At 35.9% G+C, this 18,895-nt stretch overlaps 1 protein-coding gene, 1 long non-coding RNA gene and 1 pseudogene across 3 annotated transcripts; 1 reads left to right on the top strand and 2 right to left on the bottom strand.

Moving 5' to 3' along the window:
- On the bottom strand, positions 2,334-6,167 carry LOC18786355 (annotated as a pseudogene).
- On the bottom strand, positions 8,748-15,021 carry LOC18787284 (cysteine protease ATG4). 2 transcript variants are annotated; one of them, XM_007217864.2, is made up of 9 exons: positions 14,711-15,021; positions 13,502-14,011; positions 13,335-13,420; positions 13,123-13,173; positions 12,627-13,006; positions 11,667-11,805; positions 9,463-9,518; positions 9,319-9,389; positions 8,748-9,208 (listed from the first exon to the last, which is right to left on the bottom strand). In XM_007217864.2, exons 2-9 carry the CDS (start codon positions 13,959-13,961, stop codon positions 8,988-8,990), a joined length of 1,464 nt encoding a protein of 487 aa, XP_007217926.1. In that variant the 5' UTR covers positions 13,962-14,011; positions 14,711-15,021; the 3' UTR covers positions 8,748-8,987. The 2 variants fall into 2 exon arrangements, with proteins under 2 accessions (XP_007217926.1, XP_020412710.1); XM_020557121.1 differs by lacking the exon at positions 13,123-13,173.
- LOC109947093 lies at positions 15,857-17,332 on the top strand. Its single transcript, XR_002270085.1, has 3 exons — positions 15,857-15,958; positions 16,055-16,287; positions 16,372-17,332. It is a non-coding gene; the product is annotated as an uncharacterized LOC109947093 (long non-coding RNA).

Below are 18,895 nucleotides of genomic sequence, written 5' to 3' on the forward strand. Positions count from 1 at the left end.
ATGTGATGACTAGTCAATTGTCAAGCCAGAAAATAATAAAGCTGCAAACCAGAAATTGTTCGCTTAGAAACCCACCATTAGGAAAAACTAGGGGTCATCAACCGACCAGGCAATCCACTAAGCAAAGAAGATTCTTACAAAGGAACACAAGCAAACTTAAGAAATCCTAGATCTATTTAGAAAGATAAGCTATACATCCTTTGTGCAATCTTCTTCTTTAACTTCGCAAAACCAGCAACTTAGTCCTTCATGGCAATGGCAGCTCCTTCTTTAGCTCTTTCATCCCATGGCACCAGCTAGCTAGCTCCAACTCAAACGAAAACAAAAAAATTGGATTCAAAGGAAAATGACCAATTTCTTCCATAAACCATACTCTTGAAGAAATCAATCTTGAATCTGACCTAGATATATATGAGAGAGTGTTTGATCTAGCAAGATGAGGTTTTCATATTTCAAACGCAGTTTTCGAAAAACAATTTAGAAAACTCATAGATGAAATAGTGGTTTTCTCTTGAGGAAGAAGAAGCAAAAGGATGGAAGAAACCTTTTCAAAACTTCCCCTCAAAAGTAACAGCAACCAAATGAGGAATTTTTTGGCTTTTACCCAAAAATTCCAAGGTCGGAATAGACACATGGCAGCTGAGTAATTCGTAGAATATGACAAAAAAGATGGATAGGATCCAGTTGGAAACAGTGAGCTAGAAATCCTATTTATGCAAAGGTTGACTAGTCATACGGAGGAAGGATGACTAGTCATACGAAGGAAAGATGACTAGTCATAATCTTTAGAAATTTAGTGAATGAAATGTAGTGCAATGTGGAATTTACCTCTGTCAAACACATTGATTACCCATTAGATTATAGCCAGATAAGAACACCTAGAGAAGTAATTTTTAATCTAACTAGAGCTTGGAAAAATACAATGATTGTCCTATTACAAATTTGTCAAGGGAAGCCAAAAGAAAATCACAAAATGCATACACTTACAACCTCTAATCACATTCTTTGGGTGTGCAGATCCGTAGGTTTCCTTTAGCAAGGTAGTGGGTTGACTCAACTCTTCAGAAATGATATACGAATTAAATTCCACAATTTAATTCTTCATATTAATAAAGGTTAATTGAAACCTTTTAAGACATCCACAAACCATAGTTGTCACCTAGCAGTAAGTCACGATCATCCGAGCTAAATGAGACGTTGTGAAAGAACCTATTCAAATTGGAATGACCGTGCAATTGAATCCTTCTCTTATATCTATACTCCTTATTCACATTATTAGATCATGAAATCCAATTATTAATATCCTAATGTGAATCATTTATTTTATATGATTATCTTGGTAAGATTTGAAGACTTCTTCTTTCAAGTCTTATCCACTACTCTGCGCAGAGATTTGACCAATCATATCTTGGAGTATTCTCTCTCCTTTACTGAGAGTAGAGATTCCTTATTATACATTCATTTCCTTCCATGACTTTATTGAGAATCCTGATGAGCACCTTTAAGCTATGCCTAATTCAGCATAACCGTATAGTGCCCTTAAAGATTAACAACATACCCACAAAACATCTATGATGCCTCAAGTCTAAAGATTAGTTTGCACCATTGCAATTTATGAGCTCCAGCTTGACATGTGAGTAAAGATTTCCATGCTGTAACTCATGTGTTGGATCGCATTCAATGTACTTGTTCTTCTACAAGCACCTACACACATATGACTTGAGACCTTGTTATTCCCTACATATAGAGACGATACTGTGTGTACTGGTCTTTGCAGAATATTGACGCCCAATCAATATTCCTATGACCAGGAACATATTCAGGATTTAGGGATGATAAGAAGTCTCTATGTATGCAATCTCATTACATAGCTCTCATATCCACTTGTGTATTCCTTGGACTATGGTTATTCTACATATTGAAAGATAATATATGATGATTTAATGTATAAAACAACATTTCTTACCCATTGAAAACATAATATGTCTTTTATCAAAGATGTCCTTAACTCTAACTATTACATAATTAGTGGCTTTAAGGGCATATTTCTAACAACTTGTTGCAAGAAAATTCACAATGTTAGCAAACCATGGTAATTTATAAACACCAAACAATTGTTCATCAGGAAATGAGTCTTTTATAGGCAAACATTCAGAAGGCTCCTCAAAAGTTATCCTAGAAAGATGGTCTGCAAGAACATTCTCCACTTCTTTCTTGTCATTGATTGTAAGATCAAATTCTTGGAGAAGCAAAATCCATCTAATCAATTGTGATTTCGCTTCCTTCTTTGTCAATAAATACCTCAAGGCTAAATGATCTGTAAAAACAATAATTTATGAGCCCAAAATATATGATCTAAACTTTTCCAATGGAAAAACCACAGCAAGCAATTCTTTTTCAGTTGTAGTGTAACTTTTCTGTGCACTATTCAAAGTTCTGCTTACGTAGCAGATAACAACAGGCTTCTTGTCTCTTCTTTGGCCTAGCACTGCCCCAATAGCACCATCACTAGCATCACACGTTATTTCAAAGGGCATGGACCAATTTGGGGGCTGCATTATTGGAGTTGATGTTAGCATTTTAATTAATTTCTCAAATGCTTCTTGACATGCAAAATTCCAATCAAATTTAGCATCTTTCTCCAAGAGATTATTCAATGGCCTTGCAATTGCACTAAAATTTTGTATGAATCTCCGGTAAAAACTTGCATATCCCAAAAAAGATCTAATATCTTTAACAGTTTTCTGAATAGGCAAATTAGCAATTAAACCAATTTTTGACTTATCCACTTCAATTCCTTTGTGAGAAACAATGTGTCCAAGTACTATGCCAAATGTGTCCATGAATTGGCATTTCTCCCAGTTAAGCACCAAAATTTTCTCCTTACACCTGATAAAAACATTCTCCAAGTTAGATAAACAATCAGAAAATGAATCACCAAACGCAATAACATCGTCCATGAAAACTTCTAAATATTTTTCTACCATGTCACTAAATATGCTTATCATGTAACGTTGAAATGTAGTTAGTGCATTGCAAAGACCAAAAGGCACTTTTCTAAAAGCGAAAGCTCCAAATGGGCATGTAATAGTTATTTTTTTCTTGATCTTCCAATGAAATCTCAATTTGATAATATCCTGAATAACTATTTAAAAAAACAATAATACATATGCCCTGCAACTCTTTCTAAAATTTGGTCAAGAAATGATAAAGGAAAATGATCCTTTCTTGTGACTGAGTTCAATTTGTGGTAATCAATAGACATTCTCCATCCAGTAGTGACCATAGTTGGTACCATTTTTCCATTATCATTTTCAACTACTGTGACTCCTAATTTCTTACGAACAACCTGTGTAGGACTTACCCATTTGCTGTCAAAAATTGGATATATGATACCTGCATCCCAAAGTTTATGTACTTCTTTTTGTACAAATTCTTTCATTGTTGGGTTAAGTCTACATTGAGCCTGCCTAACTGGTTTAGCATATTCTTCAAGAAAAATTTAGTGTGTGCAAACCAAATGACTAATACCTTTAATAACAGATAAAGTCCATCCAATAGCAATCCTATGATCTTTCAAAACTTTAAGTAACATACCTTCATGCAAAAGCTCTAATTTAGAAGATATTACCACAGGATAAGTCTCATCTCTTCTCCCATAAAAGCATATTTAAGTCTAGCAGGAAGAGGCTTCAATTCACACCTTGGGGCTTCTTCTCTTGATGATTTTGTCTCATCACTCACAGTTGGCAGCTCCTCATATTTTGGTACCCAACCATTATGTTCTTGTACCTGCGTAGAATCCAACAAAGAACAAAGATTACTTCAAAATCTTGTGCAAAATTACAATCCCCATTTACTAAAAAAATTTGCAATAGATCAGAAGAAAAAGAAGAATTAAAGCAATTTTGAACAATTGTCTCGATCATATAAACTTCTTTGTCATCTTCATTGTTTGCGGACTGCTTGCATATGTTGAATATGTTGAGCTCCAATGTCATGTTCCCAAATGACAGTTGCATAAGTCCATTCCTGCAATTTATATGGGCATTAGATGTAGCAAGAAATGGTCTTCCAAGAATAACAGGAATTTGAGAACTAGAATGCACAACCGGTTCAGTATCCGAAACTATAAAATCAATTGGAAAATAAATTTGTCTACCTGAACCAACACATCTTCCACAATACCTTTTGGGATTTTAACAGAATGGTCAGCCAATTGCAATGTTACTGAGGTGGGTTTTAATTCACCAAGACACAATTGCTTATAAACTAAGTAAGACAACAAATTAACGCTAGCACCCAAATCTAATAAAGCTTGTTGAATGCTAAAATTCCCAATAATACAAGAAATTGTGGGACAACCTAGATCTTTGTACTTAGGTGGAGTATTAGTTTGAAGAATTACACTTACATTTTCAATTAAAAATGCGGTCTTATCAACATTGTGCTTTCTTTTGGTAGTGCATAAATCCTTTAAAAATTTTGAATATGAAGGAATTTGTTTTATAGCATCCAAAAGAGGTATATTGATTTTCACTTGTTCAAAAACCTCCAAAATTTCAGGATTTTGGTTTTTATTTACAGCCTTAAGTGCTTGTGGGAATGGAGCAAGAAAAGGGCACTTAACAATTTCGGAATCATTATTTTCTTTCTCATAATTTTTGGATTTTTTTAAATTTCTTTTTATTTTCAACTCTTTCTGAATCACCTTTCCCAATTAGTTTCCCACTACGAAGAGTGGTGACAGCCTTCACATGTTCATGCTTATTTTCATTCAAAGAAGAAGAAGAAGGGGTAGTTACCTCTAACTGTGCATGTGGATTGGGTTGGACTTGAGAAGGAAATTTACCCTTTTCTTGAATTGACAGTGAAGAAGTGAGTTTGCAAGGAGTGCTCTTAATCTCACCAATGTATTGTGCATTCTTTGGATTTGTGGCAGTTTGGCTTTGCATGAATTGCTTCATAACATCTTCCAAATTTGATATGATGATTGTCCTTCCACCTGTGGAGAATAATAAAAAGAATTAGATTTTTGTTCAGGCACGTTATTATTAGTATTATTTCTCCAACTGAAATTTGGGTGGTTTCTCCATCCTGGATTATAAGTTTCAGAAAAAGTGGATGGTTTTTTAAATTGATTCACAAAGTTTGCTTGATCATGCAACATTTCTCTGAAAGCTGGAAGTGTTGGACACTCTTTTGTTACATGTCCCATGACCCCCACAAACTTCACAAATCTAAAAAATTTCTTGACTTGCAATTGAATTAACTTTTTTAGGCAATTTTGATTTTAGAGTTTCAACTTCCCTGGCCATTATTGCCAATTGAGCTTTGAGACTATCTTCTTCCTTAAGGTGATAAATACCGCCGCTGGAAGGATTAATAGAAGATTTTGCTTTTTGGGAATTATGGTCAAATGTGTTGCCAGTACTCCAAATATGAGATTTCTCTGCAATTTCATCAAGAAAATCAAAAGTATCTTCAGGATCTTTATACATAAAATTTTCATTGCACATCATCTCAATAAATTGTCGATCTTTAGGTGTTAAGCCATCATAAAAATGACTTACCACCCTCCATCTTTCAAAACGATGGTGAGGACATAACATTAACAAATCTTTTAATCTTTTCCAAGCTTGAGGTAAAGACTCAATGTCTTTTTGAGAAAATGTGGCCATCTGTCTTTTCAAAGAATTTGTCTTTTGAATTAGGAAAAATTTCTTGAAAAATTTAGTTTGCATTTCAAGCCATGTTCCAATTGTTCTTGGCCTTAGAGAATAAAGCCAAATTTTCTCTTTATCTTTTAGTGAAAATGGAAAAAGTTTAAGCAAAACTGTATCAAGCCTACATCCTTGTGTTGGAAAAGTTCCACAAACTTCCTCAAACTCACGCACATGTGAATATGGATTTTCATATTTCATTTCATGAAAAGTTGGTAAAAGTTGTATCATGCCAGGTTTAAAATCAAAATTTTGACCATTTAACGGAAAAATGATGCAAGATGGCACACTTGTACGAGCAGGATGCAAATAATCATGTAATGTCCTAACAAGTGGATTCTCATCGTTATGAACACTATGATTCTCATCATTATGAACACTATGATTATCTTCATCATTTTGGGGCATTTCCAATACATTATTATTAATATTGTTCTCAGCCATTTGTGATGAATTTTGGTCAAATTGAGTTCTCTTTGCAAATCTACCAAACCAATCACGATATCTCATAAACAAAATAAAGAAGCAATAGATAAAAAAAAAAAAACTAAACTAAACTAAACTAACTTTTTCTTTCTTTTTCTTTTTTTTTTTATAAAAAAAACTAAGACATAAGCAAACAAAAAACACCAAAAATGAAAATAAATAATAAAAACATAAATGAAAATTTGAGTTTGATAAGCCTTACCGAATTAACTTTGGAAACTAAAACCTCAAACATTAACAATGAATTTCCTTGTGCTACTTTTCGCTTCACCGCTCCCTAGCAACGATGCCAAAAACTTGTTGAGTCTGCCCAAGTGCAAGTAGTCACATGTAGTAATAATCTTGGAAGTCCAAGTATTGTATCCTCAAGGAGAAGGTAGGCAAATGTCTGCACACAAAGAAATAATTAAACTTACCAAAATAAAAGTGACAAACAAAATGGAAAAGTAATTTGATTTGATTGTTGTAGAGTTTAAAAATGAAATATCAATAATGGAAATGCCAAGGCATCAAGGTTCAATTCTTTAAGCAAAATATGTTTCATGCTCTTTAATCCAAATTATAACTCGATTAAAATTATCATTGAGAAACTTTAATCGGAAGATAAAGAAATTAAAACCAATGTTATCTTTTATTAATGATTGTTCAGAAAATGGAATTGCTTAATATCTACTCTTTTAATTGAAAAGTATGCTAAGTCAGTTCTTAACAATGAGAAAAATATAATTGAACTCATGAAAAGATAGTAGCACTTAACATCAATCAAAATAAAAGGATATGAAAATATTGAACAACCAAAAATAAAAGAATTTAGCAATTCATACCGTATATTGGATTAAAGAATAATTCACAAACTAACTCAAAGGACATTCCCTTTAGCCTTAGCTAGAGTTCTAGCAACTCATTACAAAGGAAAACATAACTAAATTCTGAATGAAATGCACAAAGAAATCTGTCATGATGGTCCCCTTGCCAAATAAGTTGATGGGGTGATTTATAATAGTCAATGAGGTGAGTGGAAAGTTAATACATTCATGGTGGGTAATGAAGGGTTTAAGTGAGGGATTAATTGGATTAAACATGTGTTGATGGTGGAGAGTTAGTGAAAAAGAAATAACTTATCAAATATGGATCGTCCCAAAGCAAAAGCCCCTTGATTTGAGCGATGCATCTAGAGAGAAGAGGTCTAAGGCATTGGATAATAATTTTGGTGATCAGTTTATAGGTGACATTACAAAGATTGATAGGTCTAAATTGTCCTACGTCCTCAAGGTTACTCACTTTAGGAATTAAGGCTATATTAGTATGGTTAATAGAGGCCAGGGGCAGATTATTGGCGAAAAACTCATTAACCATGTTCTTTAACATGTGCTTGCTTTTATCCCAAAATTGGTGATAAAACAAGGCATGCATACCATTAGGCCCAGGGGCCTTAAGAGCTCCAATACTCTTAATAGCTTATTCAAGTTCTAAATCAGACACATGAGCTAACCGACGATTATAGTCGCTTGGGGTAACACAAGGTTCAGTGATCTTGGTAAAGTCCTTAATTTGATTATGGTTCGGGGATTAACAGAAGAAAATCTATGTTTGAAGGCAGCAATGAAAGTTTGGATAAGAGTGTCACCTTCTACCCAAAGCCCCCTATTAATGCATTATGTTGTTAAGGCATCCGCAAGGGTTGTTTAATAGTTCAATGCAATAGAAAAAATACATCAATAATTTTTTTTCTTCAAATATATTCAAAATTGGTCTCTTCTTAAAGATCTCCTTCAGAATATTGCAATGGTACAATTTTTAGTGTTATTAAATTTATCCCTTTTATTTTATTTGAGTATATAAAAAAGCATATAAGTAGATATAATGATTGATCTGAAGCTATTGAACTATGTCATTGCAAGTAAAACTGCAGTTCAATTTAAAAGATGCCAAAAAAGTTCAATTTATTAAACTATTATACAACCATTTTGGATGCTCTACCTTTAGAATTCCCACGCACACGTAGTAGCCCACAAATCTAACAAGATCATTTGTACTCGTCGGCACCTTAATTCCAAGCACATTAAATTGTATTCAATCATATATCCATCCGTCCTGACCCAAAAAACCATCATACATCCATCCGTTGGGAGTTTGGGTTCCAATCTAGCCCCCTTTTGATTTGGTGTAATAGTGGTGAACAATCACCAACTAGAGGCCAATAACGCAATGACATATAAGATAACTTTTTCACGTGTTATTGTGTTATTAGTCAAAAATAACAAAACAGTGCCATCCCCATCACATGTAAGTTTTTTTTGACAGGGGAGGGGAGGGGTGAGAATAAGAGGGAGAGTTTAGGAGCTCGACAAATTTGACCCTAGAAAACGTGATCATTTCTAACAGAAAACTGATTAGATTCGACCCCATGGATTAACACTGATCCACGACCATAAACTCCAGCACTCAATTTAATATTTTTCCGCAAATACTCAACCATAGCATGGCAATTTAATATTTTCCTCAAATACTCAACCATAGCATGGTAGGAGGCGGGGAAGGAAGGCGAGCGACTGATAATAATTTAATTAACAAGAATAATAATTAATCTGTTCTCTACAAATGTCAACTTCACCAAACTCCAGGAATAATGCACACAATCACGAGACATCTGAATTTGCAGTCCAAATGCCAGTCAGAGGTTCTCTAGATCTGGGGAGATAACCCAGGCAGCCAGAAACACCCACAATGTACAAGGTTGCCAAACCCCATATTAATTTTACACCCAGTAAACAGTCATCATAGGAGTTGCCAGTCATCTTCATGTGCACTTCCGTCAGCATCACTTATGGGCGGGGCCACAAATGAATCATCATTTTGAACCCCACCACTATCATCCAAAACATCACTGTGGTTAACCGGCTTGGGAAAATTATGCGACTGAGTCACAGTGAACAGCGGAGCACCGTTTGATCCATCTGCCAGCTTGGAAGCTCGAAAACAAAAATCATCAAAATCATCTGCCAGGCATGAAAATTTAACAATACTAAGAAAGTATATGTGTTGAACTATTAACTACATAAACAAAAGTTCCGAAAACTATGAATTCAGCCAAGAGTAACCAGCAAACCTCTGTCACGGCAATAAAATCCTATCGCCAAAGATGGATCAATAGAATCAAGGGGAATGTGCCGTATAACACTGCACAAATTACCAATGGTTAGAAAAATAGTATAACGAAACACTGAAGACAACTAGTCTGAAAGGATCTTACTTGCAGTGGTAAGATAAAGTATCAGCCTCTAAATCATCCCGTCTTATATTGATTGCCTGGCACAACCAGCACCAAAAAAACCAGTCAGGCATGAACTTGAAGAGAACTCAAGTAATGATGCAAAACATTATCACCAGTATCAAGCCTAGATAAGAACAAATAAGAACCCTTGTAAAAAGCACATCCTAATAATTAAGATGAGTCCATAGAGAGATGAGTTGGACATTCCCTATCAGCGATGCACTTCATCACACTCAAGTGTTGTAAAGATTGCTGTTACCGTTGCCCATAGTAGACCGTTGCCCATAGTAGCCCAAAATCTGAACACTTGTAAAAAGCACATCCTAATAATTAAGATGAGTCCATAGAGAGATGAGTTGGATATTCCCTATCAGCGATGCACTGTGCCACACTTGAGTACCGCAAAATCTGACCCTGCCCAAAGCTCCTCTCCTCCTACCCCTACTGCATCTTCAAAAAAAAAAAAATTTGTTTCTTTTCCCCAAATGACCTAATGACAGCTATTATCACACTTAAACCGTTCTGTGTTTGAAATTTGAACAAAATCTTAAACTAGAGGAGTCTGTTGGTTATCGGAACTACCTAATTTCTATTCTCTAGGAATATAATGTGGAAACTTAAACTAACTTGTTTCCTGCTGATTTAAGACTTGTACTGAAATTTGAACAAAACCCTAACTTGAGGAGTCTGCTTAGTCATTGAAACTCCCTAATTTCTAAATTTTATTTTAAGAGCAAAATGCAGGAATTAAATCTAACTTGATTCATGCTGATTTTTACTCTCAAATTTACAATTTCATAATATGTAGAGAGGAATGCATGCTGAATGAGTTTCAAAGGCTTAAATTAATTCTGCAGTTGATCTCAGGTCCTAGTTAGTTTATATCCTACATCAACCCTTCTCTGCATCAAATTCTCTAGGATCTTCTTGTCTAGGTACTGAAGACCAAGAATCCATGTTTTCATTTTCCCAACCTCCATTCGCATTTTCCCTAACCAAAGCAGCAATAGTTTAAGCTATTTTACAATGAAACAATTGTTGCAATCAACTCATTGAGTGCCTTATTGCCTCGAGAAAGCTCAACCCTAGATGAGTTTTTGCATTTGTAATCACTGTACTTGAAGAAATAAAACAAATTTGAAAGAACACAGATTTGATGTATGTTAACATGTTTCCTATGTCGATGCTTGGAGTAGCCTTAAGATACTAAAAAGTTTAGCAAACAGAACAGATTTAGAGAACAGTAGATTTAGGATTACATTGAAAAACAGAGAAGAATAAGGAAGATGAAGGAGAAGAAAGTAGAGGAGATATGACAGCACCGAGTCCAACAACACTTAATTTTCATTCATCCAAACCATATTTGATTTACAAGAGATGACCTAATTCAAATATATAGGCTTCAGAAAGTGATCCCAAATATTCCTGGGAATACTAAAAGTATAATAATCATTTAAAAAAGAAGATAATACTCAAAGACACATCATTAATAGGAGACTCTTATAAATAAATAAATAAATAAAACAGAGTTGTTGTAAGACCCAAATACATCAACTTTTATGACACTTGATATTTACAGTATAGGGACTCTTTAGCCTATTTCTCTATAAGACTTTCAATTATTCTTTTTTATGCCTGACCCTTGCACTACTGTGGCCATTTATCTTTCAACTAAAAAGGCCTTATTGTTCAATTTGGGCCAACAGGCTTAGGCTTCACCTTGGGCTTTCAAAAAGGAAATTTCTTTTCTCACCAAGTTGTTGCTACTGCATCAGATATTATGCCGGATAACAGTGAATAAGGGAGCTCCTATTACATACACTAAGGTGGTTCAGTCCATTTTGGACATGTAGAACAACAACCTGGACATGTACACAAGAGTAACTTGATTCAAGTAGAGGGCATTAGGGGAAGTGGAAGCCCAAAACATTGAAGTAGTTTGAGTGGAGGGGCAAGAGATATTCAAAATTCACAACAAATACCACTAGACTACCTTAACTGATTTACCCTTAGCATGAGATATTCAAAATTCATCAAATAATATTCTTTGCCCATAGGACAGGCCTTTGCAACACAGTTTGCTCATTGAATGATGCAAATTTTAAGGCTATTAGCATTTTATTCAGGTTAAGTACATATCGAGACATTTGAATGAAAAGTAAATTATAAAAAAAATGCCATACCGGCTGAACTTCATGCGGATCAAGGTAAAGTGCTTTTTCATCTTGCACACCTATAATGTAAGTTGATGCACCAGGTTTTCCACCCATGATGCCAAGACTTTGGGGAAAAGTGAATGTCGCCCACAATGATGGAATGTACCTGATAATAATGTTTTTATGAGAAACAATACTTTATTAAAGAGCTTAAAATTACAAAACAAAACGTAGTGCAAAAGATGTCGACCAACTGATACCACCCTAAAAAAATGCAAAAATCACGTCTTACATTGTAATACAACTAAACTATCCTACAGCAGTACCTGATAATTAATTAAATCATCCCATTAAGTACCATAAATGGTTGTGAAGTTTGGAGTTATGAATTCTCTAATTGTATCATTCCCTATGTCATCTAGGCTGCCAAACTCCAGGTTGACTTTATGGTTCAGTTAGCAAGATAAACATAAAGTTTTAGTAAAGCACTTCCTAAATCAAAATTCTTAATCTAACCAGAAATAAAAAGCGATATTTAGTCATATACCCATTCTTAGCGCTAATGATATAGATAAACCCTATACCATTTAATTTCTATACACAAACCCAAAAAATGACAGCTGGCCCTATTGAATTTAATTTTGATTATTAAATTACTTTAATGCCCTATTGAGTGTTTTGGTTTTTTTATGAGGTTTTGGGGTTGGGCTTGTTTTAAGAAATTTATGGCAGTTTTGTAATTTATAAGAAGTTAAAAGCCTCTTTGTTATGTCGTAAGGTGTGTATCTAAAGTCCATTTCATATAGGTTTTTTTATAATTTAGGCCCCTATATTGCGTATAATTGTGAATCTCCCAAATAAAAAAGGATTTAAAAAAAGCTAACTGGTGCTAACTCAATTTGCTAAACAAAAAATCCAGCGACCAAATATTCCCTAGGTCAGCAAAATGAATCATAATCATCTAGCTACCATGATTAAAAAAGGCACCTGGGGTTGACTTTTTCAAGTCCAAGAACCAAAGGAACCAGTAAAAGAATAGGCGTCCAATCAACCCGACCTCTTGAAAACTCCAAACAATGTCTAGAGGCATCTTGAATGCAGACAACTGGGGCTCCACCCCGTTCCCCATCTTCATCCCCAGATACAATATAAACAGCCATTGGAAGTGGCTGGTTATCAAAGGCAGTTCCTTCTCTCTTACACCGAACTAGAGTCTCCCATGAGCGGCACATGGCATATGGGCCAACCCATGACCCGGCAGCGAGGTCATAAGCCTTTCCAGCTTGAAGAAGATTGTGGATAGAGAAAGCTGATCCTTCGGAATCACCAAAATGATGCAGGATCTCAATATATTGTTCATCTAAAGGCTGCATAACAAAGGTATAAAATATATATGTATGTATGTATGACTAATAATTCCAAAATGAGATTCAAGAGCAATAAGTAGATGGATAAGATGTAAACTACAAACAATCCATCTTGCCTTGTGCAAGGTTCTTCTCCAAGATCTTCCCAATCTATGGAAAAGCAATGCCTGTAAACATACGCTGTAGTCATTCACTATCTAACCCGAAAGACAGCATGATTACAATGACTGATGCCACGATCAAGAAAGCTTAACAGTAATATTCAGACATATGAAACCTTAACCATGCATGAATGCAAGCACCCAAAAGAAACAATGCTGCACCACACCTGGGCTACAAGCATCTGACTACTCCGAAGCATGCAGCCCCAATTTACGTCACTAGTATACTTTGAATCTCCAATAGCATCAAAACCTAGAGATAAATATGTCAATATTGGTTTTGCTCCAGAAACTTATATGTGCTAAAGTTAAAAATGATGTTTGCAACTCAAACCTTTACGATATGTCATCAAAATTCTTGATGAGAAATCCTGTTCAAATGCTCTTAATCCATTGTTGGTAGCTGCGTCTCCAGAGGACTCATCTTGTGAGACTTTGTAGAGCACACCAAGAAGCCATATGTCACTAGCAGAAGAGATGCCAGTTCTGCTGGATCCAAGTACACGCTCGTGAATCCTCCTCATAGAGCCACCAGTCACAACTTTCCTCACAGCTTCTGTCCATCCATTGTTTCTAGAATGAATTTCCTTCTTTTCAGTAATTGATGACTCACTATGTGTTTCAAAGATTGAAAAGGCAGATGCAAAGAAGTTTGACCACAGGGACGCCTTGTCGTGCTTACTGTCCCTAGATCCTGAATCTGAACAAACAGACGACGGACCTCTATCTGTCGACTCTGTTGAACTTTTAGAGGAATATTTCGACGCAACAGCCCTCTCACAAAAACCCTTCATCACCTAGTCATGGAGCAGCATATAATCCTGAAGTTGCTCATAGAAGCAACCTGAGTTTTAAGCATCCATCTCAGTCAAGAAAGTTCCAAAGAACCAAAGGAAACCCGAGATGAATAAAGAAGCATGTTTATGACAAGTTAGACATAGTACATTCAAAGCAACCATATGTGCAATATTCTAGAGGAACTAAGACGCAACTAGCTTAACTTTCAGAGAGTATAAGAGAAGCAACGAAGGGGAAAAAAGTAAAAGCATTCAACTTGACCAAATAATGTTGCATATCCCAAAAGCATGGGATTGGATCCAGGAAAGACCATATAACTTAAAAAAGAAAAACGAAAAAATATCTTCGATCGTTACAATTTTCAGTTATCATCCTAAAATGCTAAACATATTCAATTGTAGGCCGGAATTTTGAAGAATCCATATAGCGCGAGACAAAGATGCAGAGGAAGCAAGAAAGTATAATTTGCAATTCATGCAAATCATTAATAAGTCATAGAAGAAGAATTAGGAAAGACATAAATCATGCAAAGCTGAAACAGATAAGAGATTTAGGAAAACAACAAAGGATGGAATTGCCAAGATATCTACCCAATCAATACAGTCACATCCCATAAGACAGCCCCAATTTCTGAACCCTAGAGAAGCCAAAAGGCGTCATGGCCTCGACCGATTATAATTCAACGACAGGAAACTCCAAAGAAATTTTTTTTGCACAAACAGAGGAAAGAAAAGAAAAAGCAAACCTGGTGATCGGTGATGACAAGGAAACTGGCTGACCGACAACAGCCCACAAACCACACACGAAAACCACGTACCCGGTTTCTGAGTCTATTCTTTAACAGAAACACTGGCACCGAGGGGAAATTCTACTAACTGAAATGAGGGGAAATTTGGAGATACGGAATTCCAGGGTAAAATTCTCCAACGGGGTGTAGTCGATTAGGATTTTGGAGAATTTTGAAAAACTTTTCCAAGTAATAGATTTTGGACAATCTGCTCTCCTCTCTATATCCAAACAGATTCCAATGGGTTTTGGGAGATTCTACATGGACTTTTGGGGAATTCTATTTACGCTCCCTTCTATTTAGGCCATTCCAACGGGTAAGGAGAAACTCAAATTTTGGGTTTTTAGCCCAGAAAAACCTCCCAATGCGTGTGTACAAGGTTTTTCGGCCCAAACTCTTTTTCGGGCGAAATATCAGACTCAATATGAGTCCAACTGGAAATTTGTGGAGCCCAATGACATTCCAGCTTCAACTCACATGAAGCTGCCGTAGAGTGGGGCTCATATCAAGCCTTTCTTTTTTTTCGCTCAAGACCATCAACTAGTGGAAATGCTATAATGAGGGAGTTGTGCTTGTGAGAGGGGTTCAATCCTACTATCCAATAAGAAAGAAAATATTGAACTTAAACTTTTTAAATGGTTGGATGGTTGGATTGAACCCCTCACCAAAATCCCCCTCATTGTAGCATTTTGTTCTCTTTAGAAGGCATTTTTACTAAGACCAAAGCAAGCTGTGCAAGTGGATCCAATCTCAGTTACGTGGTTAGTACCCATTTTATTCATGCAATAAAAGTAGGTGGGTGGGGGTGTGGTTGTGGTGATGGGAGGTGGATTGGGGTGATGTTGGAGGGGAGGCAGCTGGGGAGAGGGTGTTAGGGCTCTAGTGGGTGCACCATGGACATGTTTGGCCTAAAAGGGAGTTTATGAAATCCACCAAAGTCTATGGAGAAAGGGTAGGATTGTTTATGGCTTAAAATCCACTCTAAATCCCACTAAAATATACTACTTTATGTATGTCCATCAAAGTCCATAACTTAGCTTAATTATTGATATGTCCTATGTACTTTACCAAAAATCTCAATTTACCTTATGTACTTGTAATTGGCTCACTTTACCCCTTGTGCTTTATGCTCGTGTCTTTTGTTCCCTTATTCCATCTAGTTCCTCATAACAATCGTTAACTCTGCTTATATGGCAGCCACCTAAGGTCGAGTATTGTAACATCTGTCATTTGATAACATTTGAAGATCTATAAAAATTTAGGCTGCTAAAATTGACTATGTTTCCCCAATTTTGGGTTTAGTTTGGTGATGCAGTGCCCTAGAAATTGAAGGCTCATATCAATTGAAGACAAATTGGTCTTCCTCTATTGTGGGTCTTCGTTGCTGCTGTTGTAGTCAGTCATCATCAATTGATTAGATGGACACTGTTGAAGGAAGGCATCAGCGGTGTCAGTGTGGAAAGCTAGCTAAAATTCAAACTTCGTGGACTGATTCTAACCCAGAAAGGAGATTTCTAATATTTCCAAACTCGAAGGTAAGCAACTAAAATATAAGATGCTTGATGCGTGGTTATTTTGTGGAAAATAATAAATGATAAATGTGGTATGGGTTGATGCAGGGAAGACACCAGAAAGGATGTTACTTTTAGGAGTGGTTTGATCCCAAAAATTTTGAACGTTCAAAGATGGCGATACCTGGATTACTAAGAAAGATTGATAGATTAGAAGAGGAAAAAGCAAGAGGTTGAGGAAAATCAAGAAAAAATTGGGCTACTATGTTGTTTTCTTTATTTTTGTTTGTTGTCATCAAGTTAGTTTGAAGGTTCATGTTATGAAATATGTTTAAGAAGTTGTGTTTTGTGAAGTTAATAATGTAACTTGTTTAGTGAAGGTTGTATCTGGGTTTTTTCCCTGTTTCATCAATGAAAGTTCATGCTTCACTTAAACAAAAGGATCGGCTGAACCATAATTGGAAGTTGCACTTTTTTTTTTTCTTTTTTGGTGTAGGCCTAACACAACAAAGCCAAAGGCAAAGAAACCTAGGCCACAACACAATAAAACCAAAGGCAAAGAAACCTAGGCCACAACACAATAAAACCAAAGGCAAAGAAACCCGAGCCACAACACAACAAAGCCAAAGGCAAGGAAACCTAGGCCAAAACAGAGCAAAGCCAAGGGCAAAGAAATCCATGACAAACCTACAACAGCATAAACAAACAAAATAGCAAGTTTAATCCTATTGCAATCAAATGAAATTATCCACCAAATACCAAATAGTCATTGCATAACTTCCAAATGTCGTCATAAGTTCCAAACATAAGTTCAAAATCATAAATTCCAACAGGTTCTAAAATATAAATTCCAAACATAGGGTCTGCAGTAATAACACCCTAATCCACATAAGTCCAAAATATTTTCAAAATGACAATAGCCCAATTTGCAGCAATAGCCCAATTTGAATATAAGTGTTTTAAACAGTGTCTTTGCTCTGCATTTGGGAATAAAGTTGCTACAGCTTCTAAAAGACCTTCTTACTTGTCAGATTTTTTTTTTTTTTTTTTTTTTTTTTTTTTTTTGGGTCAAAGGAAGCTATCATTCAAAAACGAAAGACAGACAACAAGGGGAGAACCAGAAACAACAAAGACAGAAAAAAAGAAGAAGAAGGAAACAACAGCAGCAACAAGAAAAAAACACAACAGCTAGAAGAAACAATGCTAGAGACCAGAAACTATGACGCCTCCAAAAGGGGAGCCCGTCCGCCTCCAGCACAAAACTCCCTAGCACCGCGGGGGGCAAGGAAGTCCATCAGCTTGCAACACAAATTAGCAATGCTTCATCTTCACTAGAAGAGCTACATATGCATACAAGTGTAGGTGAGTCTTCCCTATGGTCTGACTCTTCATCATCTTCATCTGCCATCAAACCACTTGTCATCATGTTTCAACAAGCACTCCTCAGCTATTTATTCATAATTGATATCAACAAAATCAGGATCCTTGATATCATCCTCTTCATCAGCACCTTCACCATCATCAGTCTCAGTACCTTCATCATCAACTTGCTCATATACGTGTTCTTCCAACTCTGCCTCTTCCGTTTGGGTACCCTCATGTTTGAATTTATGACTACCACTATGGTATTGGTCTTATGAACTGATATCATACAACATAACAGTTTTTCATCTGATGATATTTCCATGAGTTCCCTAGAAACCAACTCATCACCATAAAAGCTCACACCACTATCATATCCCACCATTTTAGCCATTCCCCGTAGCTCTAATATAGACATGTAGTCTGCCTCACAATAATCAAACCAGCGAACTGAACCACCTAAGTAAGTCTGGCATGTCACTCAAGCCTTTCTCCACTAGTTTGCCTCCATGACAAAACTTAAATGTTACAAGATCATCATAATCTTCATCTGCCAATTACCAAATACCAAACTCACAAATAGTCCATGGAATACATACAAAAAAGGGACCACAAAACTACAAGCAACAGAAAAACAAGAAAAAGACCACACAAAACACAAAGACAATAAAAGGACCTCACATGCCAAAAGCCACAAAAGGGAAGAAAGTCACATGCTAAAGACAAAAAGAAATAAACATACCAGGTCCACAAACAGCAGAAAGACAATTAAAAATGATAAAGACATAAACAAAGACCTTTAGACCAAAAACAGACATAAACAACGACTAAAAAACTAGCAACACCAAAAGCACATGCCCAGATCCATAAAAAGAAGTGAAGAAAGACTGAAAAACTAGCAACACTCCAAAACCACACATGCGCAAATCCAGAAAAATAAGTGAAGAAAGACTACAAAACCAGCAATACTCCAAAACCATATGCCTAAATCTAGGAAAAAAAAAAAGTGAAGGATGGGTCCATTTACACACACATTGAACACCTCTAGCTTCTCTTGGAATGGTCACCTTCTTGTAGCCTTCAAGTCTGACAACAATCAATATTCAAAGCACGGCCTCAATCTCCAGTAACAGTGAGATTTTCTTTCCTGATTTAACTTCTCATTGACTCAATCAATATTCAAAGACAGACATATCTAAAGATTCGGGACCCAATTTCAATAAGTTGGAACCCTATTCCAAGATTCCCATTTTGCAGCCTTACAAATTTT

The sequence above is a fragment of the Prunus persica genome, chromosome G2 (genome assembly GCF_000346465.2).
Source record: "Prunus persica cultivar Lovell chromosome G2, Prunus_persica_NCBIv2, whole genome shotgun sequence".
Taxonomy (NCBI): Eukaryota; Viridiplantae; Streptophyta; class Magnoliopsida; order Rosales; family Rosaceae; genus Prunus; species Prunus persica.